Source organism: Moschus berezovskii, chromosome 13 (genome assembly GCF_049115385.1).
Source record: "Moschus berezovskii isolate FMDL1 chromosome 13, NW_MosBer_1.0, whole genome shotgun sequence".
NCBI classification, from domain to species: Eukaryota; Metazoa; Chordata; class Mammalia; order Artiodactyla; family Moschidae; genus Moschus; species Moschus berezovskii.
In genome coordinates, this window is record NC_142472.1 from 65,794,289 (window position 1) to 65,821,329 (window position 27,041).

General features: G+C 45.0%; 1 protein-coding gene across 3 annotated transcripts in view; it reads right to left on the bottom strand.

Moving 5' to 3' along the window:
* WDFY2 (WD repeat and FYVE domain containing 2) overlaps positions 1–27,041 on the bottom strand; it is a 187,635-nt gene that overhangs the window by 20,680 nt on the left and 139,914 nt on the right. For all 3 annotated transcript variants that reach the window (XR_008685963.2, XR_016038897.1, XM_055426161.2), the window contains exons 6-7: positions 21,558–21,670; positions 9,017–9,143 (exon numbers count right to left, since the gene is read on the bottom strand). Coding sequence is in view for 1 of the 3 variants with exons in the window: in XM_055426161.2 (XP_055282136.2) it covers positions 9,017–9,143; positions 21,558–21,670 (240 nt within the window). In the remaining 2 variants the exon portion in view is untranslated. The remainder of the gene's footprint in view (positions 1–9,016; positions 9,144–21,557; positions 21,671–27,041) is intronic.

A 27,041-nucleotide genomic window follows, 5' to 3' on the forward strand; every position in this document is an offset into this window, starting at 1 on the left:
ATGTCAGATCAGAGAAGATACTTAGTCTTCCCTAGGTTAAGTCAGTATGGCTAAAAGATTATTAATATATTTCTGAGATTGTATATTACATGCCAAGACCCTAGAGCTTTATCAGTGCTTCCAATGTCCATAATATGCTTTTACCTTCAGGGTAAACACTGATCAATTGCTCAGGAAATAGTTATGTAGGGAATATCAATAGAGAATTTCACTCTTCTCAATTCTGATATTATTTATCACAGTAAAAAATTATCTGTTAAATCTCTATAGTCTACAGGTAAATTGGTATTATTCTGATGCTTGCCTGAAGGCTTTGTCAAAAGCTACAGGCCAGAAGGGACAATCTCAGAGTTTCCTGGAAAAGGATTCTATGCACCAGGTAGTTTTAAATACTGGCATGTTAAAGACTCTTAGGCAAAGAGTACTATCCTGACATAACTTAGATAGTCTGTAAACTGGGATAGTGGACTGAGTCAGGACTTCCTTGGCTTTCAGGACACTTTTTAGTCTGGATGTAGATGGATTTACAAATGCAGACTGCTAGACCAACACCAGCAGAACAAAAATTAACAACACAGGATGAATGAACTGAAGAGGGAAATTTTACTGGAGTTACTTGTCTAGAATACTGTTGCTGTTGTTTTAACATTCTACTTTTTTGATCTATGAGGATGCCTTTTCTCTTACTTTTTAGGCTGTCTTTAATCTACAATTTAGTAAAGTCTGCTTTGGTAAGCTAAATCTAAACATTTAAGAATAATATCCAGTTCTCAGAAACCCCCCAGAATTCAGAAACTGTTACTGAGTCACCTTGATTTTCATGGTAATATAGGTATTTCACAGGTTTAATTGGAATCTATCCACAGGCTATCATTGGGCAACCAAGCCCTTACCTACAGTGTCGTATGAGAGAACAGTGTGCACTGAATCAGTTATGAGTAGCCTCTTTAGCAACTAAGGGGGCCAATGCCTTGGGAAGTGGTCCCGCTTCCCAAAAGGAAAACTGGTCCTGTACCTGATTTGCAGGGTCCTGGCATTGCAGGTGTTAAGAAAGCTACCAGGCCAGGAAACCAGCAAATGTTGAAAATCTCAAAGAATTCCCCATAGACGGCAGCCCACCTAGCCGTGGAATAGCAGATAACAGAGGCTCTGAAAAGCCCAATCCAAGATTCCTTATAAAAACTTTTGTAAATTTCATGGGCTTAATAGTTGCTTAATACTATTTTAAAAGCTCCATATTTCCAAAGCCAACTAAGATGGCCTATAGGTTATTTAATACTCCTACTGCACCAATGTAAATGATGAGGTCAAACTTTGTGAGGCCAGCTGTTTTTCTATGACCAGAAATAATCTTATGATTATAGGTGAGAAGAGGGGAGGATCTCTCAGATCAAACACTTGGAAATGGGTAAAAAGAGATTACTGGGTATCTTTTTCAATGGAATATCAGGTGTAATCTGACACACCCTTCTGTGTTTTCTGCCTCTGTGGGAGTCAGAGTTATTATCTTTAATTGTGCTATTTTATAACTCTGTAAACTGTAGGAAATTGACACTATTGCAAATGAATCTTATCCAGTGAAGATGCAATGAATTCCCATGTCCGGCTCCTCCCATGGAAGAAGTCAGTTGTGAAAATACAAATGCATTTCAGCACTCTTCATTGCCTCTGCATGTTTCTACTCTTTGCATTTCCCTTTGAACTGGCTGTAATATCTTACTAGTTCCTTTACTAATTAATGACTAATATAAAATCTTTCACTAAAAGACATAGTCTATTTTCTATCTCTCCTGGTTATGATTAATGCTTCATACATTTCAGGGATGGACTGATGCCATTGTGACATTCAGGGGCAAGAAGGAAAATCCATCTAGTTGAACAGACTCATAACCACCCAGTGATCTGAACTACAATTCATTTGTTAAGGCACCTTGATACATATCAATGATCTTGAAAAACCAAATAAGCTACAGAAGGAACTGCTTTGCCACTCATAGCTGGCAGCAACATTCAGCAAGAGATACATAATTTATGGGACTCCAGTCCTGTTAATATTCCAACACAGAAGAACACAATGATGAATGCTGGATCCCAAGCCTTGTAATAAAGCTGCTCCGGGGCTTCTTGATTTAAGGATTCAAAATACAACCACCTTGCAGCTAAAAACAAGATGAGGAAACATTCCCAGGTTTACAGATCCAGGGTGATAAAAGAGTGAAAGATCCCTTCCTCTTGCACTCATGTTTCATCTGGCATCATGGTAGCATTTATTCTAGAAAGTATCTTGAAACTGGTTATTATTTCATCAAGAGCATTCCGTGGACGGCACTGCAAATGCTCTTATGAATGTATAAAGACCCCACTTTGTTTAAAAAAAAAATTACAAGATAATGACAGCAGAACATTAAACCAAGGGTGGGGCCGTTTTAAGCATGAGGCCTTGTGCAATTGCATAGGTCACGTGCCTGTGAAGCTGGTCCTGTGTCTAATGCTTCCTAAGGGAAAAGGGTAGTGAAGCCTTCATCTTCTCTATAGGAGCAGATTTTCAGACACAGGCTAACATCTACCTAAATGTCAGCTTAGGTCCTCTTCCATCCCCGAAGAGTAGGGGGGTGGTGCTTAACTGTATAGCAAAGAAATGAAACTGTCCAAAGTATGGAAAGTCTCAGCCCACTTGGTGAAATCTAATCAGCTATGCATCTACTTCCAGAAATCTCAGGCTCTTAGATTTGAAACTTCCACCTTCATGAGTTTTCCAAACCTCCAAGGACCAGAGGGGCGGCTTCCCTGGTGGCTCAGTCAGTAAAGAACCTGCTTGCCAATGCAGAAGACTCGGTTCAGGATCCCTGGGTTGGGAAGATCCCATGGAGAAGGGAATGGCTACCCACTCCAGTATTCTTGCCTGGAGAATTCCATCACTGCCTGGTGGACTATAGTCCATGGGGTCGCAAAGAGTCAGACACGACTGAGTGACTAAACCACAATTGCCACCAAGGAGCAGGGCAGGTCGGGGAGCAAGTCACACTTGAGAGGTCTCCAGGATACCTGAAAACACTGTACTGAGTTCCTGCAGTTCTGTCTGGGTAACACCTCCTGATCCTAAGAACTCAGAATCTATTCATCTCCTGGGATCCAGATCAAGAGGCTACCTACTCTCTAGTGCAAAGGCAAACTGTCCACCTTTCCCTTGTTTTCATACATCCAGCACAGCTCAAGAGAGGCAGGGACTGTTTTTCTTAGTCACCTTTGAGTCCTAAGAGCCTAAACCAAAGTCTGGACTGTAGACAGAGCTCAGTGAACATCTGCTGAATGTATCAGGCAAAGAGGGAGTAGGCGCACGTGGCAATATTTCCATTGGAAGTGCAACAATTGGGGGGCTTCCCTCGTAGCTCAGTCAGTAAAGAATCTGCCTGCAATGCAGGAGACCCAGGTTTGATTCCTGGGTCAGGAAGATCCCCTGGAGAAGGAAATGGCAATCCACTCCAGCATTCTTGCCTGGAGAATCCCATAGACAGAGGAGCCTGGCAGGCTACAGTCCGTGGGGTCGCAAGAGTTGGACACGACTTAGCGACTAAACCACCACCACCACAATCAGAAACAGTCATCTTATCTGGAAGCTTGATTTATGCATTATTATCATTTTTCTTAACGTGCATGATGTTAACAAGTGCTGATTATTTTATATGCATGATATTATTTACGGTTTTTGACAACCTTTGAGGGCTTTTCGTTCATATTACACTTATGTTAGAGATGAGGAAACTGAGGGTCAGAGAGATGAGGTGCCTTGTCCAAGCCTACAGAGCCTGCAGCTGAAGAGCTACTTCATACACAGCCTGGCCTGACTCTGAGGTTGTTCTCAGACACCACACTATACAGAGGAGAGAACTCTACCCTCTGTGAGAATTTTTTTTTCCTGTGAGAACGCTAGTTGCTAATACTTTGATCTATTATGTGTTTAGGAAAATAGTTAAAAATAGAAAAGATATCTCTTTCCATCGCTCCTAATAACTCCACAGTGACAGCGAGAAGCGCTTCTAAATCTCAGATGGGCATGGAGAGAAAGCTTTCAAACGTATTCACCCTTGATCTCCTCCCCGAAACCCAGAAGAAGCTGAAAGCGAGAATGTTACTTCCTTTCGTGACTTTGATACAAGAGAAAAGCACAAATCCTCCCAGTGCACACTTATTGATAAATTGCCTATTGCTTTACCAAAAGAATTTGAGAAGGCTGATAACAAAAGTCTTACTCATGGTAAGAGTAGGAAAAGAGAATCCCTGAGCTGGGATTGTGGAAAGAGGACACAAAGAAACAGGTCATGTGTGCCATGGGTCGTGGCTATGACAGAGCCTAAGGCAGCCTGTGTATCCCAGTCTTGGTGGGGAGATCCACCACAAGGGATTACGCAGACCTTTGCCTCTGCTTCATTTTTAATTTTATTATCCCTGGTGACTCAGATGGTAAAAGAACCTGCCTGCCAATGCAGGAGACATAAGAGACGCAGGTTCGAACCCTGGGTTGGGAAGATCCCCTGGAGAAGGCAATGGCAACCCACTCCAGTATTCTTGCCTGGAGAATCCCAAGGACAGAGGAGCCTAGCAGGCTACAGTCCATGGGGTCACAAACAGTTGGACATGACTGAGCACACATACACGTTTTTTAAAAGCTGCTTAACACAAGGTCTAGCCCCCAGTGTTGGCTCACTGTTATGAAGGAATTTATTAAATTTATTTCTTGGCCTCAAACCATGTGGGATCTTAGTTCCTGACCACAGACCGAACCCAGGCCCCTTGCATTGGAAGCATGGAGTCTTAATTACTGGGCTGCCAGGCAAGTTCCTTACATGTGCTTCAAATCAAGTTACCACTAAATTAAATTGCTAGCAAGTCTCAGAGACCTAAGAAAACACTATTAGAAAGAAAAAATGTGATCTTAAGCTGGTCATGAAATGATAGATACTATAGAAGAACATAAAAAAAGTCCAAGTCTCCTGATCAGATTTGACAAAGTGGGCCTGGGACAATAAATGTCCAGGTTTATGCTTCGATCATATCCATCTAACTGGTAACTGACTCTCAAAAAAAAAAGTAACTGGTCCCTGAAAGTGGAAAATCTTGTCTTTGCCTTCTTTCCACAGAGCTTGCACATAATTCATGTTTCACTTGCTCCAGGAAGTACGAGGACCAAAATGCTTCAAATGCAGATAATACTGTGCTAGAGAAGTATACTTTCTTAGCTTTTTTCCCTTGGACTTGGAGACATTTTCACTGTCATCAATCACTTACCTGTGCTAAAGCTCTCTCTGCTTAGATGGGATTTTTTAACACATCAAATCAAACTGGCTACATAAATGTCACGTTTCCCCACGGAAGGATGGTGTGAAAGCTCAGAACCTGGGACGGAAGCCACAGGGAGCTGTCCCTCCACGCCACGGCTGGACAATTCCAGAAGAGGGGAAAGGAGTCTCCCCACCACGAGGGGCAGGGGGCCTCAGGTTCCATCTGCTCTCCCCAGTGCCTGAACTCAAGGATTTGGCTCACGAATTGGAACTTGGGCCGCCGACAGTCACCCTGAAGGAAGGCAGGGAAATGAGGAACTGCAGGAGAGCAAGGGGCAGCCTCAAACCTAAGCAGAAAGTCTCTGCTTTCTGAAGCAGAGAGGCGACAGAAAACACCGTGGGGCATGATGGGGACCATATGGTATTCAATGTTCACTCCCCGCCCCAGGGCCTAGCACAGACTACAAAGAAGGTTCCAGAAGCTTTCTCCACTGGACTGATCTGGGAGTCCTAAGCTACCAACTTAGGGTCTTTGAGGATGGAAGTTCTATGCGTGCATGTGTGCTAAGTCCCCTCAGTCGTGTCCAACCCTTTGCGACCCTATGGACTGCAGCCCGCCAGGCTCCTCTGTCCACGGGATTCTCCAGGCAAGAATACTGGAGTGGGTTGCCATGCCCTTCTCCAAGAGATCTTCCCAACCCAGGGATCAAATCTATGTCTCATGTCTCCTGCATTGGTAGATGGGTTCTTTACCACTAGCACCACCTGGGAAGCCCACAAGCTCAATATTCTCATAAAAAAATAATGGTATCTGACCTCCCTCTTCACAGGGTTATTATAAGACTAAACTGAGGTGTCTGTGTGTCGTGAAAGCTCCTTGACAAAATATTAGGTGCTACTCAAACGCAAGAATCACTGAACATGAATCCAGTGGTCAATTTTCAGGGCAAAGGAATGGATGCTGTGAACGTGGGCCTTATCCTTCCTGCCGCACGGCCTGGCCCCTTCTCTCTGGCACCTTCTTTCTGAGCCCCATCCCCCTCCTGTCAGTGGCTCCAGTGTTCCCCTCCCCCCGGCTCAGGGGTCAGACCTGCTCTCACAGAGTGAAGTCAGTGACGCCGAGGAAGCTCATCTCGCCCACTTCGGTGACAACAGGGTAACCCCTCTGAGGCGACTAGTGACAAGGAGCCCCTCACACACTTCACCTGATTACTAAATTTAAATCAAATAAACACCAGGTCAAGGCCTTCCTATTCCTGTTCAAGGCACTTCTGCCTGGCAGCTCTGGATCTCACCAGCCTGCCTGCCCGACTAAGGTGTGATATCTGAGCAGGTGGACTCCAGGATGGACATCAGGGTGGACTCCAAGGATAGTCTGCTTCATTTTCTCAAAGTCCAAGCCAGTATGTCTTAGAAAGTGGAAGACATATTCGTTTAGGTCTCATTCTTCCGGGACTGAGAGACTCTATCTCCACTTGACAGCCTTTTCCTTTCTTACCTAACTGGAAGGTTTCCCAGCACGTTTTGCCTGAGGACACACCATACCCAGAGATGCTGGCGGTGAGAACTGACCCTCGCCCTGCCAGCAGTCTTTGTGAACCACTGCATAAAAATAAAGCTAGTTATGAGCTAATCTGAATGAGTCCAACCAGTATTACTGATCTTCATTCTAAGCCTGTATTTTATTTCTCTGAAGGAGTCCAAGTTGCAGGAATTACTTGGCAGATTAAATAATAACCGTGTGTTGTGAAACAAGGCTTCCCAGGTGGCACAGAGGTAAAGGACCTGCCTGACAATACAGGAGATGCAAGAGACTTGGGTTCAATCCCTAGGTGGGGAAGATGCCCTCGAGAAGGGAATGGCAACCTCCTCTAGTATTCTTCCGTGGGGTCTCAAAGAGTCCACCATGACTGAACCCATTGTGAGACAGGGCTGTACTTGGCTTTTCTTTTTCTTCACTTACATGGATGATGTCAATTCCTTCTATGTGACCTCTATATGTGTCCCTCTGTCATGGAGAAAAATAGAAGGAAATAATTCCTTTAATGACCTGATACTGAAGTCCAAGTGGTTCCACAAGCCAGGTGTAGCCCCAGGCAACTGACCTGTTCTCTCATGTGAGAGAGAAGGGATTAACAGCTATGTCTCTAAAACTGAACTCTAACACAAAAAATAATGGTCTGTGCAAAGGCCCTCTAAAATTGAACTGTGTGTGTGTGTGCTCATTTGTGTCTGACTCTGAGATCCCATGGACTGTAGCCTGCCAGGCTCCTTGGTCCATGGGATTCCCCAGGCAGGAATACTGGAGTGGGTTGCCATTTCCTACCCCAGGGGATCTTCTGGGCTTAGGGATCAAACCTGCGGCTCCTGGCATTGGTAGGCGGATTCTTTACCACTGAACGATGTAAGAAGCCCCAAATTGAATTAGCTCATATTTAATAACTCCAAACCATAAATTTAACTATTTAGGATAAGTCTGTTTGCTTTTAAGAGTTTTTTTTTGTTGTTGTTGTTATTACAACACTGCTTCTGTTTTTATGCTTTGGCTTTTTGGCCATGAGGCATGTGGTATCTCATCCCCTCAACCAGGGACAGAACCCACAGCCCTGGCATTGGAAGGCGAAGTCTTAACCACTTGACTGCCAGGGAAGTCCCAGGAGAAGTTTTTAAAACTAGTGTTTCCAGACAGATCTGTAGGCAGAGCTAATGCAGCTTAAAACCAGCCAATTCAGGGAAGTTGATATTAGAGTCATCTTTAATATGTCTGGAAACTTTAAAAGTTAAAAACAATTCGGATTAGCTTTAGAGTTCTAAAGCAGATAGAAGACTCTTTCCAGCCACAGGATCAGGCTTGGCCTCCAGGCGCTGTGGGCGGCACAAGCAGGATGAATCAGTGAGGTCTGAGGGTCCCCAAGAGAGTTGCCCAGGAAGCTCGTGGCGACACGACACCCTTAGCTCAGAGGGCAGGGCCCAGGCATCTACTTCGCAGTTTCCTCAGTGATTCCTTGTGCAGGCAAAGTGTGAGAGCTGCTCCCAGGAAAAGCACTACGCTTTTTTCTGCCCTTCCCTCAGCCTCCTGAAATCCACCCCTTAAGGAAGAACAGTCTGATGTGAATAAGGCAAGTCCTCAGTGACAATCTGGGGAAGGACAGAGTGTACTCAGTGAGGATATTATCGCTCCCTCTCTCCTTCAGCTGCCAGGAACCTAGCGGCTACATTTGAACTCACTTACAGAAATTCTGTAGGCCTTCGTGGTTTGCGTTTTGAAGCTCTTTTTTCCCCTTACTCTCAAAACAGTTAACTCTTATGTCTTCTCCCCAGTTCTCCTCTTTACCTTTTACTTCTTCGCTGGCATTATTTTATTTTATGGCTTTTTTGTAAGCACTCTCAAATCCTCTGTGAACTAAAATGGGGTATAAATAAATAAATATACTTCCGCACGGATATAAATCAAAGTAGCCATTTGCGTCCCTGCCACGTTACTCCCACGGCTCAGCTCTGGGCACGGAGACTGGCCCACATGCCTTTGTAGCTTTCAGCCCGGAGTCTTCTCCCAGAGTTCTTTGTGAAAACACCAGCAGGGAATCCCTGGAGGTGGTTCAGTGGTTAGGACTACACGCTTTCACTGCTGAGGGCGCAGGTTCCATCCCTGGTTGGGGAACTAAGATCCCAAGAGCCGAGAAGCACAGCCAGAAATAAAAGCATAAAATAAGATAAAAAAGCACCAGCAGCCTTACTTGTGTCCTTGGAGCTCGATGGCTGTTCCTTTTCTCCCACCGATGTCCCACATGATGACAGAGTGATCAGAGCTCCCCGAGAACAACACCCGCTGGACAGGGTCCCAACAGAGAGCAGTCACCCCACCTGAGAGAACAGACAGAGCTGGACATTAGGCACAAAGTGACAATGCTATTCATCAATAAGCTGTGAGAGCAAGGGAGTTCAGATCTAGTGCAGTTCCTGGCACATAATACACTTTTGTTGAAAAGAACAAGTTAAGTCCCCAAAGAGGAAAAAAAAAAAAATTGGCCCCAAGAATAAAAGTCCATGCTTTGTGCATCTTTCCCCCCAAACTTAATGTACCATAAAATCAAACACTGTAAAGACTAAAGGGAAATGAAAAAGGCAATTAATTAACCTTCAAAAAAAAAGACATGGTCCTAAGCATGGAAAATATTGCACTGTCCGGAAATATTAACCAAATTTTTTCAAGCTGCTGCTGTCTGTCCCTCACCCCACCAACAGGACATGAGAAGTAAATGGTGTTTTAAAAAGCTCAATCAGATTTTTCCTTCTTTAATTTAAAAGTACAATAATTTTTTCTTTTCCTTTTTAAATTAATTTTTATTGGAATATGGTTTCCTCACCATGATATTTTTGTTTTAAAATTCTTGAATATAGATGTTGCTAGACAGAATTTAAAATGTATTTTCTCTCCTGGGGAATTTAAACTTATAGGTTCTGGGAAGATTACTTACATCTTCAAGTGACAGTGTCCTCCTCTGTAAACTGGGGACGATGGTAACACGATGACCACCGATAATATTGATGCTAATATCCGCTTAACCGCTACCTGCTGCACACGGGTACAGAGGGTGACTGGACCAGTCACGCAGGGCTGCTCCGCACGCTGTCGTGTGCAGCAGCACAGATGGCTATCTAACAGCATTGCTCCAGGGGTGTGGCTATAAAATACTACAGCAGATCTGCTTCCCCGGCAGTTCCCATCATAAATCAAACTCTTCATGTACTAAGAACACCAGCAACTTCTTCTGGATAAGATGAGCACAAAGCTTATGAAGACTTCAGAATATGAGATTCATTTTTTTTTACTCATTTTTATTGAAAAACATTATATTCTCAAAAGAACATACAATTGCTTCTTATTTATTGGAATCTGACATTTTCTTCTTTAGATCATCAATCTGTTCTAATGAAGTACTGCACTCTAAAAGCTTTTAGGAAAGTTTCTCTCATATAATGTCTTGGGAGATATTTTTTTCAAGATCGAAAGGAAAAAAATCAAAAACCCACTATCTAGATTATGCTTAATAGCTTCTTCCGGTACCTGCACAACAAGCCACTTGTATGTATTCTTGTCCCAGTAAGAACACACACACTCCCACCAGCACACCTGTGCTGACCACCCTCTGTAACTCCCCTCACCTCTTCCCTCCCCGGCTCTCACCCCCGCCTCCACAATAAGCACAGAGCCAGCAGCAGGCAGGCTCTGGTGGTATCTGTTGAAAGAACGAAGAAGCAGATGAATGAAGACACAAAAATCTTTTTTTCCGGGACTTCCCCGGTGTCCAGTGGTTAAGACTCTGAGCTTCCACTGCAGGGAGCACAGGTTTGATCCCTGCTCAGGGGAACTAAGAACCCACATGCCATACAGCGTGGGTGAGAAAAGAAAAAGAAATCTTTTTTTTTTTTTAATCCACAAATCTTGTTATTTGGAACTCCTCAGCTGTGCTTACTTAAGCCTATGAAAGCTGCATATTTTCTCCTGCATAACTCACCTTCTATCCCCATTATCGAATGCCATATACCCCTCCTTTTTAACCTCCCTTCAGTATCGGAGAATGTAATACTTCAGGATACGGATTTCATGGTGCAAAATGTTGATTCCCACACAACTGTACTCAAGTGACTCAGTTTGTAAAATATCCATGGCAGAGTCCGCTAACAGTCTACGGCAATCCATGTTCCCGCTTCTGTGCATACAGCTTTCCCTGGAAATCTGTGGTCTTGCATGGACCCAGGTACCAGCCCCTCTTGCATCTCAGGGACCAGTGACCAATTCTCAGCAAGGAAACCCAGAGAGTACGTGGAAGTCATATGCATCCATTCTGGGCCTGGGCAGTTTAGATGTCCCTTTTCCTCCTTCTCTTTAAACTTCTCCCAGAGCACTCCAAGACCCCAGGGCACACAGAAATTCTGGAAGGAGCCTGGGACCCTGAATCACCACATAGAAAAGAATGGGAATGCTTGCGCTGGACTGTCACATAATCGAGAAATCTACCTGGCTTGTTTAACTTTAATTAAAGACGTCATTGACCGGGCTGTGTGTATTCTGTTCAAATAAACGTGGAAATACTTAAACAGGGCTTTCTCTGTGCCAAGTGATAGGCAGCATTAGCTCCCCCTAGCCAGTATACCCCAGCATCGACCAGCTCTGCGCTAGGAGAAGCAGGCTCTCGGCCTTCTTTGCTGGTGACTGTGGGATGACGGTTGATGGTGAAGAAACTGAAGCTCGTTTCCAGTATCAGAAGCGCCAAGGCTCTGGAACCAGATTCTAGATTCAAATAACAGCACCCCGGGGACATTGTTTTAATACTCTGAGCCTCAGAAGCTTCATCCGTAAAAGAGGGATGATAATACTTTTGTTAAGATTCAATGAGTTATTGGTTCAAGATGGCAGAGTAGAAGGACACGCATTCATCTGCTCCTGCGAGAGCTGAATGAACAGTACCCAGGACACGGGAAACACTCAATAAACACGGGCTGTGATGACAGCGCAGGAGACCTCATCTGGGCCATCTCTGTGACAGCGTCCTTCGTTGAGTCAGCCCAAAGCGGGGATCCCCATGTCGCCATGCCATCTCAGCAGCCATCATAAGATCAACTAAATTTCAGAAATAAGATCAGGCTGTAAGGAGTCAGAGTCGGGGAGGGGAGTTCTTGATAATGGAGGCAGGAAGAGAGAACAGATAACCAGGTTAAAGCAAGTTATGGCATATTCACCAGACCCTCCAAGGGCTCAGAGTGTTACACCACAGGCTTTAATACGAATGGGAAAGAAGGAAGGAAAAGCTGCAAGACAGGAAACAGGATGCAAGTGGGGAGATAAAATAAAAATCACTTTGTGCTCCCATCCTATCTCTATGTAAACGGCCTTATAACAGGATGTCTTTTGGAGGCTGGCTTATAAATTGTATCAAAAAAATCACAGCATTCACTTCAAATCAGTTCAACAGGCATGCGCTGAGCATATTCTATAAGGCAGGCACTGTGCTAAGCTCTATGGATATAATTAAATCAAATAAGAGACTGTGCTGTGCTGAGTCACTCAGTTGTGTCCGACTCTGCGACTCCTTGGAATGTAGCCCTCTAGGCTCCTCTGTCCATGGGATTCTCCAGGCAAGAATATTGGAGTGGGTTGCCATGCCCTCCTCCAGGGGATCTTCCCAGCCCAGGGATCGAACCCAGGTTTCCTGCATTGCAGGTGGATTCTTCACCGTCTGAGACACCAGGGAAGCCCAAGAGACTCTATGCCAGCATAAACGTACAATGTTCGTTCTGAGGATGAAACATGCACACACAGGGTGTTTGGAGGAGCCATTCTCTCGCGAGATGTGGTTGCTCCCTCTGCCTGGAGTGCAGAGGTCCTACCTTTTACCACCCTCTTCAAGGAGCAGCTCGGATGCCCTCTCCTGCAGGAAGCCTTCCCCCCAACACCCCTATCTAGGTGAGACATATCCCATGCTCTGTTGCTGTCATCACCCACTGGATCAAACTTTGCTGGATTACAAATCTGTCCCCACTGCAGACTTCGTTCCTATATCTTTGTCTTCAAGCACAGCGCGTGGCTCAGTGGATAAAGAATCCACCTGCAACTCAGGAGATATAGGAGACCTGGGTTCTATCCCAGGGTTGGAAAGATCCCCTGGAGGAGGAAATGGCAACCCGCTCCAGTATTCTTGCCTGGGAAATCCCATGGACAGAGGAGCCTGGCGGGCTGCCGACCAAAGGGTCACAAAGAGTCAGGCACGACTGAGCGACCAAGTGTAGCGCACAGGGTCAGTGAATGTTTACTCACTTGGCCCATTAAGTGAATGGCAGACGAGCCTGGGAGGCCAGTACATGAGAGCAATGAACCCTCAGGACAGAAGCTTCGGGAGAGCCTTGGGGTGGGAGCTTAATTCTGAGGAGACCACTGCCTCTATCGGCAGACAGACCTCCGGATGAGCAGCAGGGCTTCCCGCCTGACACCTCTGGCAGCAGGGAGAGTAACCCACCCTCAGCGAGTCCACCTTCCAGAGCAGTGCAGACACGCACACCTCCCACTCTGTCCACACCCGGACCATTCTCCTTGCCCTTCGTGACCCATAACTAAGATGGAGAATGAGACCCGGAGCTGCAGTGGTTGTGGGTTTCCGGAGTTTCTGATATTTTTCTGATATTTTAATTTAAAAAAATCATTTATTTCATTTGATTCACTCCAGATTTCTGTTTCCCCTCAGTGTCTTATTATATGCTTCTCTCCACCTTGGCTCTCCACAATGTGACTGATGGATAACTGAACATACACTCTTAAAGGTCAACATTTTCTCTATACTAGTATATACTCTCATAAATGGATTTTTTTTTTTAACGGTGAAACAAGTGTCTTTTTATTTATTTGGCTGTGCCAGGTCTTAGTTAAGGCATGTGGGATCTAGTTCCCTGACCAGGGATTCCGGGCCCCCTGCATCGGGAGCTCGGAATCTTAGCCCCTGGACTTCCAGGGCATTCCCATAAGTCTGCATAATATTCCAGCATGTGGATGCACCTTATTTCACTCACTGTTAGATTTTTCAACTTTTCACTATTATAAATTTTGCTAAGATGAATACTTTTATACATAAAACTTTATTCACTGTTCTGATTTAGTGAGAAAAGATTCCCAACCATGGAACCAGATTGGAGTATAAACCCTTAGAAATTAAATACATGGTATCAAATGCTTAGGGAACTAATTTTTGGAGGCTGACAACATATCTTTCAAAAGCTAAAGACGAGGAAGAGGGTCACAAGTCAGGGCCCAGAAGTGCTGGGTGTGTGTCTACCAGTGTGACCAGGTACCTCACCACGAGGGTCCCAATCTCAGCTGCTCAGTGAGGATGTGTGGGTGAAGCGAGGCTGCAGGAGAGTTCTTGAATAAAGTACAGGACGCTTTGGTTACTGCTGTTCTCTCCAGGTTGAAGTAGTGGGAGTTTCTGGAAAGGTAGATGTGCTCTGTCTCTAGGCTGTACCTCGTCCTGAGATCCACAAGGGGACCTCCAGTTGACCCCCTGCCACCTCCTCAGGGTGCCTCTCGGCCATGTTCGTGTTAAAGCACCATGATATTCCCTCTTGAACCTGCTGTCACCGCCAACGTTCCCGTTTTCCAGAAATGGCACCACTGGCCACCTGAATGTTTCAGACAGAAACATGGAAGCCACTCCTCCCTGAATCAATCATCAAGCGCTGCTGACCCCTCTCTCCTAAACAGACCTTGAACGCCTGCTCTTTGCTCCATGCCCAACGCTGTCCTTCCAGTCCAGACAGGAATCCCCCTTTCCACGCACTCCAACAGTAGCCTTCCTTCCAAACACTCTCCTCTCACCCATTCTTGGCCCCACTCAATCCCCCACCCACTGCTACCACAGGATCTGTTACCATGGAAACTACGCCACCACCCTGCCTTAGCTCCACCACTGTTTTCCCACTGCCTGAGAAAGATGTCACACTGCCCGGAAGGTTGGCCTATATCCCTCATGCCCAGCTCTCCACAGGGGCCAATGGGCGCCATTCACACTTACCCACTGTGGGCTTCAATCTGGCTTCATACATCTGGGGTCTGGAATGTTCCCGCCACCCAGTTTCCTTAGTGAAGTGAAAGTCGCTCAGTGTGTCTGACTCTGCGATTCATGGACTATACAGTCCATGGAATTCTCCAGGTCAAAATACTAGAGTGGGTAGCCGTTCCCTTCTCCAAGGGATCTTTCCAACCCAGGGATTGAACCCAGGTCTCCTGCATTGCAGGCAGATTCTTTACCAGCTGAACCACAAGGGAAGCTCAAGAATACTGGAGTGGGTAGCCTATCCCTTCTCCAGGGGATCTTCCTGACCCAGGAATCAAACCAGGGTCTCCCGCATTGCAGGCAGATTCTTTACTAACTGAGCTATCAGTCTCCTTGGTGTTGTTTAAACTCCACTTTTCTTAGAAACCTTCCTTTAACTCTCTGGATGAGAAGAAACTTTCCTGTTATCTGTTCCCAGAGCAGCCGATGTGCAGCACTGGGGCTTCAGAACATTTGCTGCTGCTGCTGCTGCTGCTGCTGCTGCTAAGTCGCTTCAGTCGTGTCCGACTCCATGCGACCCCATAGACGGCAGCCCACCAGGCTCCCCTGTCCCTGGGATTCTCCAGGCAAGAACACTGGAGTGGGTTGCCATTTCCTTCTCCACACGTCCTATTTTCAGTTATTGGCTGAACGCTCATACTCCATGAGGGGAGCTGAACAGAGCAAGCACTGCTGCTGCTGCTGCTGCTAAGTCACTTCAGTCGTGTCCGACTCTGTGTGACCCCATAGACGGAAGCCCACCAGGCTCCCCCGTCCCTGGGATTCTCCAGGCAAGAACACTGGAGTGGGTTGCCATTTCCTTCTCCACACGTCCTATTTTCAGTTATTGGCTGAACGCTCATACTCCATGAGGGGAGCTGAACAGAGCAAGCACTGCTGCTGCTGCTGCTGCTAAGTCACTTCAGTCGTGTCCGACTCTGTGTGACCCCATAGACGGAAGCCCACCAGGCTCCCCCGTCCCTGGGATTCTCCAGGCAAGAACACTGGAGTGGGTTGCCATTTCCTTCTCCACACGTCCTATTTTCAGTTATTGGCTGAACGCTCATACTCCATGAGGGGAGCTGAACAGAGCAAGCACTAGGCTGAGTTTATTCACCACTGTGTGGCAGCACTTGTCACATGGAGATCCCAGGACTTGACTGACTCTCGATGAAAATCCATGTCTATCAGGTGTGAAAGCCTCCAGTGCAAAGGAAAATTAAATTTTCAAATCAATGATATGAACATGCACATTTGCACTGAACTTTGCCTGCTCTTGTATTAGTTATTTTTGTTTAGCTAAACTATTACTTTCAAGACTTTTTCTCCTAACAGTCAGTGAACAAGCCTGTATTTCATTTTCCATTAAGGAGTATACTTTGGCAGGTTCACAGTCAAGCCCTCCTGTTTCCAATATGTTCCTACTAACCAAAACATTTCTTAGAAGAAAAAAAAAAGATTTTATGGATACTATTAATTTTCAACGGTCAAAATCTGATTTTTTTCCCTTTGTTCAAATCAGTATATGACTTCCTGGTAGAAATATATTTTTATTTCTGCAGAAATATCAAAGAACTATGACAGTTGGCATTTAGCTCCAGAAATAAAACCAGCAGAGGGAGCGTAAGAACATAAAATCAGTTTGCTAAATCCCCATGGGTTAGTAAATGCCATGTTTTGGCCTTCGGGTATGGTTATTAGGCAGATTCCATCACTAACTCACATTTTTTATGCGACTTTCTGCACTGTGACAGGCAGTGATGGATGAATGGCTATGACTCCGCACACATACTGAAGACTTACCTGCTTCTGAGTTTGAATCTGTACTGATTAGATCCCCAAGAACAGTCTTTAATGAATCTGGGCTTTGTTTGGGGGGTAAAGGAATGAGGTGATTAAGCTAATTCTCCATTCATAGACCCTTTGTCCACAATTGTGTCTGGCTGAGTTTGGGACCTCCCAAGGCCCAGAAGGACTTACTACATAGGAAGAGCTTCATAATGCTTGATCGTGGAATCTCTCAGATACCCTTGTACTACCTATAAATCAATCAGCAGTGCTGTAGCCAGACAGGAGACTGGGGAGGTACTACTGTCTAGGAATAATGATAAGTTAGATATGTGATCTGGGTTTCCCTGGTGGCTCAGTGGTAAAGAACCTGACTGCCAATACAGCAGACATGGGTTCTATCCCTGGGTCAGGAAGACCCCCTGGAAAAGGAAATGGCAATGCACTCCAGCATTCTTGCCTGGGAAATCCTATAGAGAAGCCTGGCAGGTTACAGTCCAGTGGATTGAAAAGAGTCAGACACGACTTAGTGAGTAAACAAGAAATGTGACCTGCTAAATTTATTTGCCTGTGGGTTAGATAATGACCTTTCTGGGCCATGTCCTGTCTTCCTCTAAGATACTTCAAGGTGAAATCACGTGAAAATATTTTACTCTCTTTCAGAAAGATAAGATACAACATCAAGGTTCTCAGTTGTGTCTGACTGCGAATCCATGGACTATAGTCCTCCAGGCTCCTGTGCCCGTGAGATTCTTCAGGCAAGAATACTGGAGTGGGTTGTCATTTCCTATTTCAGGGGATCTTCCTGACCCAAGGATCCAACCCACATCTCTTGCACTGGCAGGCAGGTTCTTAATCACTAGTGCTACCCAGAAAGCACGTGGAACTAACTTAGAAGAAAGAAAAGAAAAGTGAAAGTGAAGTTGCTCAGTTATGTCTGACTCCTTGTGACTCCACTGACTGTAGCCTACCAGGCTCCTCCGTCCATGGGATTTTCCAGGCAAGAGTACTGGGGTGGGTTGTCATTTCCTTCTCCAGGGAATCTTCCCGACCCAGGGATCAAACCTGGGTCTCCCGCATTGTAGGCAGACGCTTTAACCTCTGAGCCACCAGGGAAGTCAACTTGGAAGACGTGAAACAAACCCTTGGGCCATCCCCTGGCTCATCTCACAATGAGAAGCAGTTGCTTGCCTCTTTTCTGACCTGAAGGCAGCAATACTGAACTCGGAGCCCTCAGATCAGTGCTCTGGGCAACATCTAACTACTAAAGAGTCAGAAATTTGGGCTGAAAGCCACCTTTGCCGGAACCAAGTCTGGGAACTCTCCAGTCCATCACCATGCCTGCTGAGCTAACTGCCTAAACCTTTACCTTGGGTCCATCGACTCCCTGCTCTCCCATCATTGCGGCCACACTGTGAAGGACAGTTTCCTACCAGCTTTTCCATCATATCACTCTCTACAGCCATAGCAATCTTTTAACATCCAATCAGGTTATATGAAAATTCCAGAGTAGGCAAAAAACAAATGAACAGTTTTCTTTGCCTGGGGAGTGGAGAGAGGCAAAATGAAGCTACTGCTTTGGGGCGAAGCTTCTGGGCTTATCATAATGCTTTCAAGGTTTCCCCATATTATTGCACACATCAATAATTTCTTCGTATTGCTGAGTAATAGTCCCTTGTATGGATATATTATGTTCTGTTTCTCCATTTATCGGTTTATGAACACATGAGTTGCACTTTGTGGACACTATGGATAATGTTATTTAAATCAGTATACAAAAAAACATCCGACCAGGTTAACTTCTTCACTTAAAACCATTTCTCCCTGGCGTCAGGATAATCCTCCCAGTGATCTGAACTGACTCTCATTTCCTTTCTGGCTTCCTTCTCCCCCGTCCCTCCCCCCACCGCCCATACTCTGTGTTTCAGCCAAAAGAGTTAGTAGGAGTTCCCAAGAGAACCAGGCTTTTGCAGATCCCCAGGCCTTGGGCTCTGCTGGTTTGCTCTGCCTGCACTGTTCTCCTTCCTTCTCTTTCATGAACTCAACACTCACTCCTCCCGTAAGTTCTTAGGTCCAAGCCACATCTCCCCTGGGGAGACCTTCCCAGACCAACTCCCACTCCCGTGCCAGCGAGGTGCCCGCTCCATATTCGTGGACATGCATGGTGTGGCTCCCCCAACTCTGCCACCAGGCACTATGACCACTGTTTATCTTCAGCCTCACTCACTGGGTAGAGAGGAGTTTCAGAACGATGACTATGCCTTTTTGTTCTGTGACTGGGAGTGGTGGCCAAGGTCAACCAGGGAGAGCCCAGGAGGTCCCGGCAGAATCCCCCAGTACAACCAAAGGAGAGGAGAGAGTGCAGTCAGAGGCGTCAAACCGAGAGGGAATGTGTTTCAGAAGCCAAACGAGGGCAGTCACAGCAGGAAGGGATGGCCGCGATGTCAAACGCTTCCGAGAGGTTAAGTAGGCCATAGTTTAAAGCGTGTCCACTGGATTCGGCAACCAGCAGGCCACTGGCCACCTCAGGGACAGCAGTGTGACCGGAGTGACAGTGACGAGCCAAACTGCAGGTGGCAGGAAAGCCAAGGGGAGGGAGGAATGTGAAGCAGCCGGGAAAATGACAGTCTTGTAAGAATCCGTGACAACATGAAGGTATTATGCTAAGTGAAACAGACCAGTCCCAAAACAACCAATACTGTAGGCTTCCCCTCATGTGCGGTGCCCAGAGGCACTGAATGCAGAATGGTGGCTGCCAGGGCCTGGGGGAGGCGCTGGGGCGGGGAGATAGTTGGCGTCTCGTGGGCACAGTTTCTGTTTTACACGATAAAGAATGTTCTGGGTCATGGCGGTTGCACAACAATGTGAAGGTACTTAGTGTCACTGAACTGCACACTTCAGTTCAGTTCAGTCACTCAGTCATGTCCAATTCTGAAAGAGATGGGAATACCAGACCACCTGAGAAACCTATATGCGGGTCAGGAAGCGACAGTTAGAACTGGACATGGAACTGCACACTTAAAAATGGTCAAAGTGGGGACTTCCTGGTGATTCCTCTGGTTGGGGAACTGCATGCTGCATGGCACAACCCCTCCCCACCTCCCCGAAAAAGGTAAAAAAGAAATGTTAATGGTCAAAATGGTCAATTTTAGGTTGTGCACATTTCATTGCAGCTTAAAAAAATTAAAAAGCAGCGCTGCTGTTAACATGGGATCAGAGGGGTTTTCTTATTTTTTTTTTCCCCCAGAAGCAAAATAACTTTCCATGTTAGTAACTTGCAAAGAGTGAGGTGGTCAAAAGGGAGACCGAAGGATTAACCTGCAGTGTGGAGACCCCGAGAAGGATGAGCCTGGGGCCAAGGACAGCACGAGGCAGGAGGGCAAGAGAGGAGGAGGTAGAGGAGGAGAAGTTGGCTTACTGTGGAGGGAAGATGGGATGGTCAAGAACCAAACATTTTAAGAAAGCTTCTATCTGGTAACCTTCGTTTTTCTTTGAGGGAGGTCTGGGGAGAGTGGGGAAGGTCTGAAAAAGCTGCCGAGGGAATGAGAGGAGGGGTGTCCCGCGTATGGAGCAGGGTTCTGTGGGGCGGCTCCTGGGTCTGGGCTGGAGGGACGGCTCTGGTGCTGGTAGACAGAGGCTCGGGCCATGACCCCCGGCAGACCCCGCAGCTGAGTGCTGGAGGAGACAGGCGCAGAGTCTGAATCCCAGGTGAAATTTACCCAGGAGGAGGGACAAGGAGCCCCAAACTGAGAATGCTGGGGAATGCACAGCTGGAGCGATGGGCACGGAAGGAAAGATGGGCCCAGGGGCACTGGGGAGTGAGGGGTGGAAAGCGGGACTCCTCAGCCAGGACAAGAGCAAGCGCGGGTGGAGGAGGGGCTAAGGGGAGCCACGGATTAGGAGACTGAGGTCAGCGGGGAAACAGTCCCGACATGGGGCAGTTTCAGGTCCGTCAGGTCAGAGTGAAGGTGGCTAAAAAGAGAAATCCAATCAGAAGAGACCTGGGTTCTGCCCACAGGGGAGGTTTCTGTGTGTTCGTCCTCCCTAAGGCACAGATAATTAAGATGATCTTTGATGAATCTTTCCCCTAGATTCAATCTTCTCTTTACAGCATTCCCCTCTTCCCTTCAGGAAATCCCTTATGATTTAGGCACTATCCCATTTTACATCCTCATTCACCTACTTTTGTTCTTATAAGACATCTAGACTCATATTAACTCTGTTCTACACTGAATAGTGGGCTGGTAAACTGCAGAAGATTTCCAGGGTCAGCATCACATGTTAAAAACACGAGTGAAAAAATCGTCATTGTTTACCCAAGTCTTTCAAAGGTTGATTGTGGATATAGTTTATCACCCTGCTTAAATGACCTTGAGCAGGCCAGTAACATAAAGGGGGTCTTGAAAAGAGCTCCAGAGTAAGGAAAATTAAAGAGGAACTTGTTCCTTTTTTATGTAGGCTAGCTACCAGTGAGAAATCTATTTTTCATTTCACTTGTCTTTGAGGAAGAAGTCTGTCCCACACACCATCTTCTTGCTCCAAGGAGGGCAAGGACAGACCAAGGCAGCTGTCCTTCCAGGGTTCGTGCAGTTGCCACACAGCCTCAAACAACGGCTCATTTAATGTCTGCCCACCACGGCTTTCTCCAGCACAACATGACAAAGAACCAGATCACCACCACTTCTGAAACAGACTGTTTGCTCTTTTGTTTGAACTGATGGAGAACATGTCTGACCCTCCATGTTACTGAACCGAGCTGCAATTGGTTCCATCTATCACGTGTTACCATCACACAGGCCCAGAGTGTACCTTGTCACTTTCACAGCACATCATGTGAATATCAAAACATGCGCAGGGGGTGGGTCAGTGTGAGAGCAGCACTTAGAGGGTCCGCTTTCAATCCCACCTGTGTGTCCTCTGAATGTCGTGACCAGGTTGCAGTTTTCTTGCTCCAGTTTGAGGATGGTTACTTGGCCTGACTGGTCACCAATGAACACGTGACGGGTTTCAACATCAAATCTATCATGCAAGCATTAAGGATTGTTTCTCAAAAGTGAGTGGATGGATTGACCGCCCCCCCCCACCTTCCCACCAAAAAAAGCATAAATGTAAAAGAAAGGTGCAAATCTCACATGAAGAGAACCTGGCTATAACGCTGAAAGACACAAAAAGTGGAAGCAACTAAGTGGAAGACATGCTGTGTTGCTGAACAGTGGGACTCAACATGATAAAGATGAGAATGCTGACAACATGAATTGATAACTGTAATCCCTGCAAAAATTAATTTTTCCCCTTAGAATTGGATATATTCACTCTAAAGTTCACATAGAAAAATAAGTGAGCAAGAAGAGCCAAGAATACTCTGAAAATAAGAGTAATGTGGTATTGTGATGGGGAGGTTAGCCCTCAGTTCAGTTCAGTTCAGTTCAGTCGCTCAGTCGTGTCCAACTCTCCGCGACCCCATGAATCACAGCACGCCAGGCCTCCCTGTCCATCACCAACTCCCGGAGTACACTCAAACTCATGTCCACAGAGTCGGTGATGCCATCCAGCCATCTCATTCTCCGTCGTCCCCTTCTCCTCCTGCCCCCAACCTTTCCCAGCATCAGAGTCTTTTCCAGTGAGTCAACTCGTCGCATGAGGTGGCCAAAGTATTGCAGTTTCAGCTTTAGCATCAGTCCCTCCAATGAACATCCAGGATTGATCTCCCTTAGAATGGACTGGTTGGATCTCCGTTAGCCCTACTAGATGTTAAATCATGTTGTAAAATCTCTTTAACTGAGTGTGCTACTTAAATAGACAGACCACGGGAACAGAATAGAAAGTCTAGAAATAAGCCCCAAAGCATGTAGAAATTTAGTACATATCTGATAAAAACCTGGCTTTTCAAATGAACAAGGTTGGCACACTGAGCAGTCATTTGGAAAAATAAAACAGGATCTGTATTTCTTTATATGCCAGGATGAACTTCAAACGAATGAGGGATCTAAATGAAAAAAAATGAAAAATATAAGTTCTAGATGGGAGAGTTTCCTTCTAACCTTGGAGTGGGAAAAGCTACGATTCAAACACACAAACAACAAACAAATACAATAAGCAAGGCATAAGACAAACCGGAAAAAATATCTGCAACTGATGTCACAGAAGGTCCAAATCTCTAATATAAAAAGAACAATTAGGAAGAAGACTACAAACCTAGTTTTTTAAAAAATGGGCAAGATACATGAATGGATAGCTGAAGAAATGAAAATTGTACTTTGCGGGGGGGAAAAAAAAATAACCTAGCAGGCCTGACTGGTATCCTTTGAAAGGCTGCTATTTCAAGATTGGCATGGCGTCTGGGAATTTGGATTTTTGGGAGCGTTCCCACCACTTTAACAGACAATAGTGGCTGACTGTGCCTTAACTGTGTAAACAATACAATTTGTGCCAAACACCTGCTTTCCTTCTGGAAGCCTGGAATGCTGGTCCATGTAGGAAGAGGCTGCCTATGTGACTGCTCTCCAGCAACAACCCAAAGCCATCCCTGGTTGGGAATGCCCAGCAATGCTACTTGAACAGATCTGCCCCAGAGATGCAATGGCCAAAATAAGGAATGATATCGCATAACACAGTAAGAGCTAAAGTTTGGAAATGATCCAAAAGTCCATCAAAAGAGGACTTAGTAAATATGATGTGTGCGGTTGCTTCAGTCATGTCCCACTCTTTGCAACCCGATGGACTACAGAGCCTTCCAGGCTCCTCTGTCCGTGGGATTCTCTAGGCAAGAGTACTAGAGTGGATTGCCATGCCCTCCTCCAGGGGATCCTCCTGACCTAGGGATCGAACCTGAGTCTCTTATGTCTCTTGCACTGGCAAGCAGGTTCTTTACCACTAGTGGCCACCTGAGAAACCCATTAACTATGATACATCCAGCCAAAAGAACCCTACACAGCTAGGAAACTTGACATGGAATAATTTCCAGGATATTTTATTTAGCGGGGAAATGAAGCCAAGGTATGTGAGCGTTTATATGCTACCCTACCTTTGTGTAAGAACAAAAGGGAAATATAAGAGAGAAAGTGTGTGTGTGCACATGCTTATATGTACAAAAGGAAACACTGGAAAGATAAATTAAGATTGTTCAAAAATGGCTGTCGGGACGTTCCTGGTGGTTCAGTGGTTAACTCTGGGCTCCCAAAGCAGGCGGCCCAGGTTTGATCCGTGGTCAGGGAACTAGGTCCTGCACGCCACAACTAATGATTCTGAGTGCCACAGCTAAGACCTGGCACACCCAAAATAAAAAAAAAATTTAATTAAAAAAATTAACTAAAAATATTTTTTTAAGTGTAAAAATTAAAAAAAGAAAAAAACTTAACGGCTGCCTATGGAGAGGGGAGAAAAAAACTGAGCTGACGAGGGTGGTAGTAAGAATTTTCTCTCATCAGGTCGTTTCCATGATGGAATCTTGTAATTATTTTACATATGAAAAAAATTCATAATTTTTTTAAAAATCCCCCAAATTGACAACAAAGAAAAATGAATACAGCTACTATCAACTTCCTGATATAACCACAGAGCTAGCATAATTATTTCAAGTCATTTTAAAACACAGCATTTTAACTGTATATTCTTGGTAGAATATATCCTCAGGACAAAGAAAACAACAAAAAAACCCCTAAAATCTCATTCAGTGGTCCTGTTATTATAATATTGTATCATTATTTTGAAACAAATATACCATGCTAGTGCTCAGTCACTAAATCATGTCCAACTTTTTCAACCCCATGACAGTAGCCCTCCAGGCTCCTCTGTCCATGGGATTCTCCAGGCCAGAGTACTGGAGTGGGTTGCCGTTTCCTTCTCCAGCGGTCTTCCCAACCCAGAGATCAAACTCAAGTCTCCTGCACTGGCAGGTGGATTCTTTGCCACTGAGCCACCAGGGAAGCCCTAAATATACCATGGGATAAAGCAAAATAAGGAATTATGCTGATGCTTAGGAACTAAGGTTTTCAGCCCAAGACAAAAGAATCAAGTACAAAAATGAAATAAAAACTCTGTAAGGTGAAATCTGAATTAGAAATATTATATGAACTGATGATTTACTTTCTTTTTTTAAAAATACACATACACGTGTTTCCTAGCTATCTCTGAGTACTGTTCCTCCCTAAGAGAAACGGCTGATTCCAGGACTGGAACAGGAAAATACCAGACGAGCTTAAAACATGTTGCGTCAAGAAACAAAAATGCTGGAGTAGGAAATGGCAACCCACTCCAGTATTGTTGCCTGGAAAAGTCTATGGACAGAGGAGCCTGGCAGGCTACAGCTCATGGGGTCACAAAGAGTCGACACAACTGAGCAGCTGAGCACAAACAAGGGCCCACCTTAATCCAGACTGACCTCATCTCAAAACCCACAATCACATGTACAAAGATTGTTTTTCCAAATCAGGTCCTCTTTGTAGGTTCTGGGGGTTACAATTTGGGCATATCTTTGGGGCCGCCATTAAACCTGCTGCAGTCTGGTAAGAAAAAAACAAAACAAAAATGCTACCAAAGGCGAGTGGGTTCTATCAAAAAGACACAGGAGCCAATAGGATGTGACTCTCACTGGCCAAAGATGGGACAACATGAGCATCAGGAAAAAAAAAAATGGGGAGCAAATTCCCTGGCGATCCAGTGGTTAGGACGCCACACTTTCACTGACAAGGACCCAGGTTTGATCCCTAGTCAGGGAAGCAGGATCTCACAAGCCGGTCGGCACAGTAAAGAAAAGAAAATAAATTTCAAAAAAATTTTTAAAAAGAAATTGGGAAAAGGGGAGCAGTTTACTGAAATATACTGAATATATTATTAAAAACCAAACTAAAAGTTTATAATAATGCTCAAAAAACAAATCTCTACTGAAGGTAACCAGGGCATTAAATGTCTGCTCTAAAAATGAGCAATTAAAGAGAAATAATTATGAACTTACATTGCTTTTCCTGTACTAATTGTATTTCAGGACAATCAAACAGCTGTAGTCAATGAGGGAAAGTTCTAGTTTATAGAAGAAATCCAACTAGTAAATGTAGAAAAAAAATGAAAGGATTACAAAATCACCCTTTTGCAATCCTAATGAAAGGACCGGATTTGGGAAAAGAAAAGCAGTGGATGAAACCACTATAGGGCAGGCTGATGGGGAAGACCGCCCTGCAGGGACCCCGCTGTCACCACCAGAACCACCGATCAATCTTGCTATCACTGGAAGGCTGATGACCCGACACACTGTGTTTCCTGCTGAGAAGCAGTATGAACCACACAGCACAACTACCAAGTGTTCTGACCATAAGCTGAATCTGAACTGAATCAAGATATCAGAGGCCACTTTCAGTTTACAGAAAAATTAGGGGGAAAGGTAGGAAGAAGAACAAGTTATATGACATTAGGAGGAAGCAGAGGTCACTTTAGAACATGAGTCTCTAAAGGAGAACTGACTCAGTCCCCTCAACAAAGTACAGTGGCATTAAAAAAATAATCTGAAAGGAAGACTGGGAAATTTCGGAGATGCAGCAACCACATCCAACGTGTGGACCTTGTCTGGACTTGATTTCAAACAGATCCACTGCAAAAAGCCACTTCTGAAACAATAAGTTAAATTTGAAAGTGTATTAATTATTCAGTATTATCAAGGAGTGATTATAAGCTTTAGGAGTAATGACACCACTGTGGTTACTGGGAAAAGGTCCATATTGTTGAGACGTGCATAATGAAGTGGGTAAGGATAAGAAGACATAAGTCTGGAAGTTACTTTAAACTACTCCAGTGAAAAGAGAGACAGAAAAGGACAGAAGACCCACAGTGCATTGGAGCAGTAAGTACATGAGTGTCCACTACGCTATCTTCTTCAATTTAATATGAGTTTTAAAATTTTCATATTAAGACATTTTTTTTTAAGCGAAGGAGAACAAGGTATAACAAATTCTTCTGGTCTCAAGAATAGGGAGAAAAGTTATCAAATATACATAAAACAATATTAGGATTTACAAAGAATAAGATCGCCTTAAATTTTAATTATCCTGATTAATTATAAGAACACAGATGAAAAAACAGATGCAAGTCTTCGCAACTTCGGGGAAATAATACACACACACACACACACACACACACGCACACATATATGGATGCAACACAAGCTATTTGGAAGAGGGTTAAAATAAAATTATAGTAAAACCTCAAAGCCAGAGTGACTGGCATTTAGTATGACATGAGGAAATATGAAAATCAAGATAATCTTAATAGCTTTTCAGTACTCTTCCCCCAAACAGGAATAAACAAAAGAGGGTGGTACCTTGGAAATATCTCCAACACAGAGAAATTCTTAAGATGCAGAGTACCTAAATTATTTTTGTGGAAGCATGACGAGATGTGA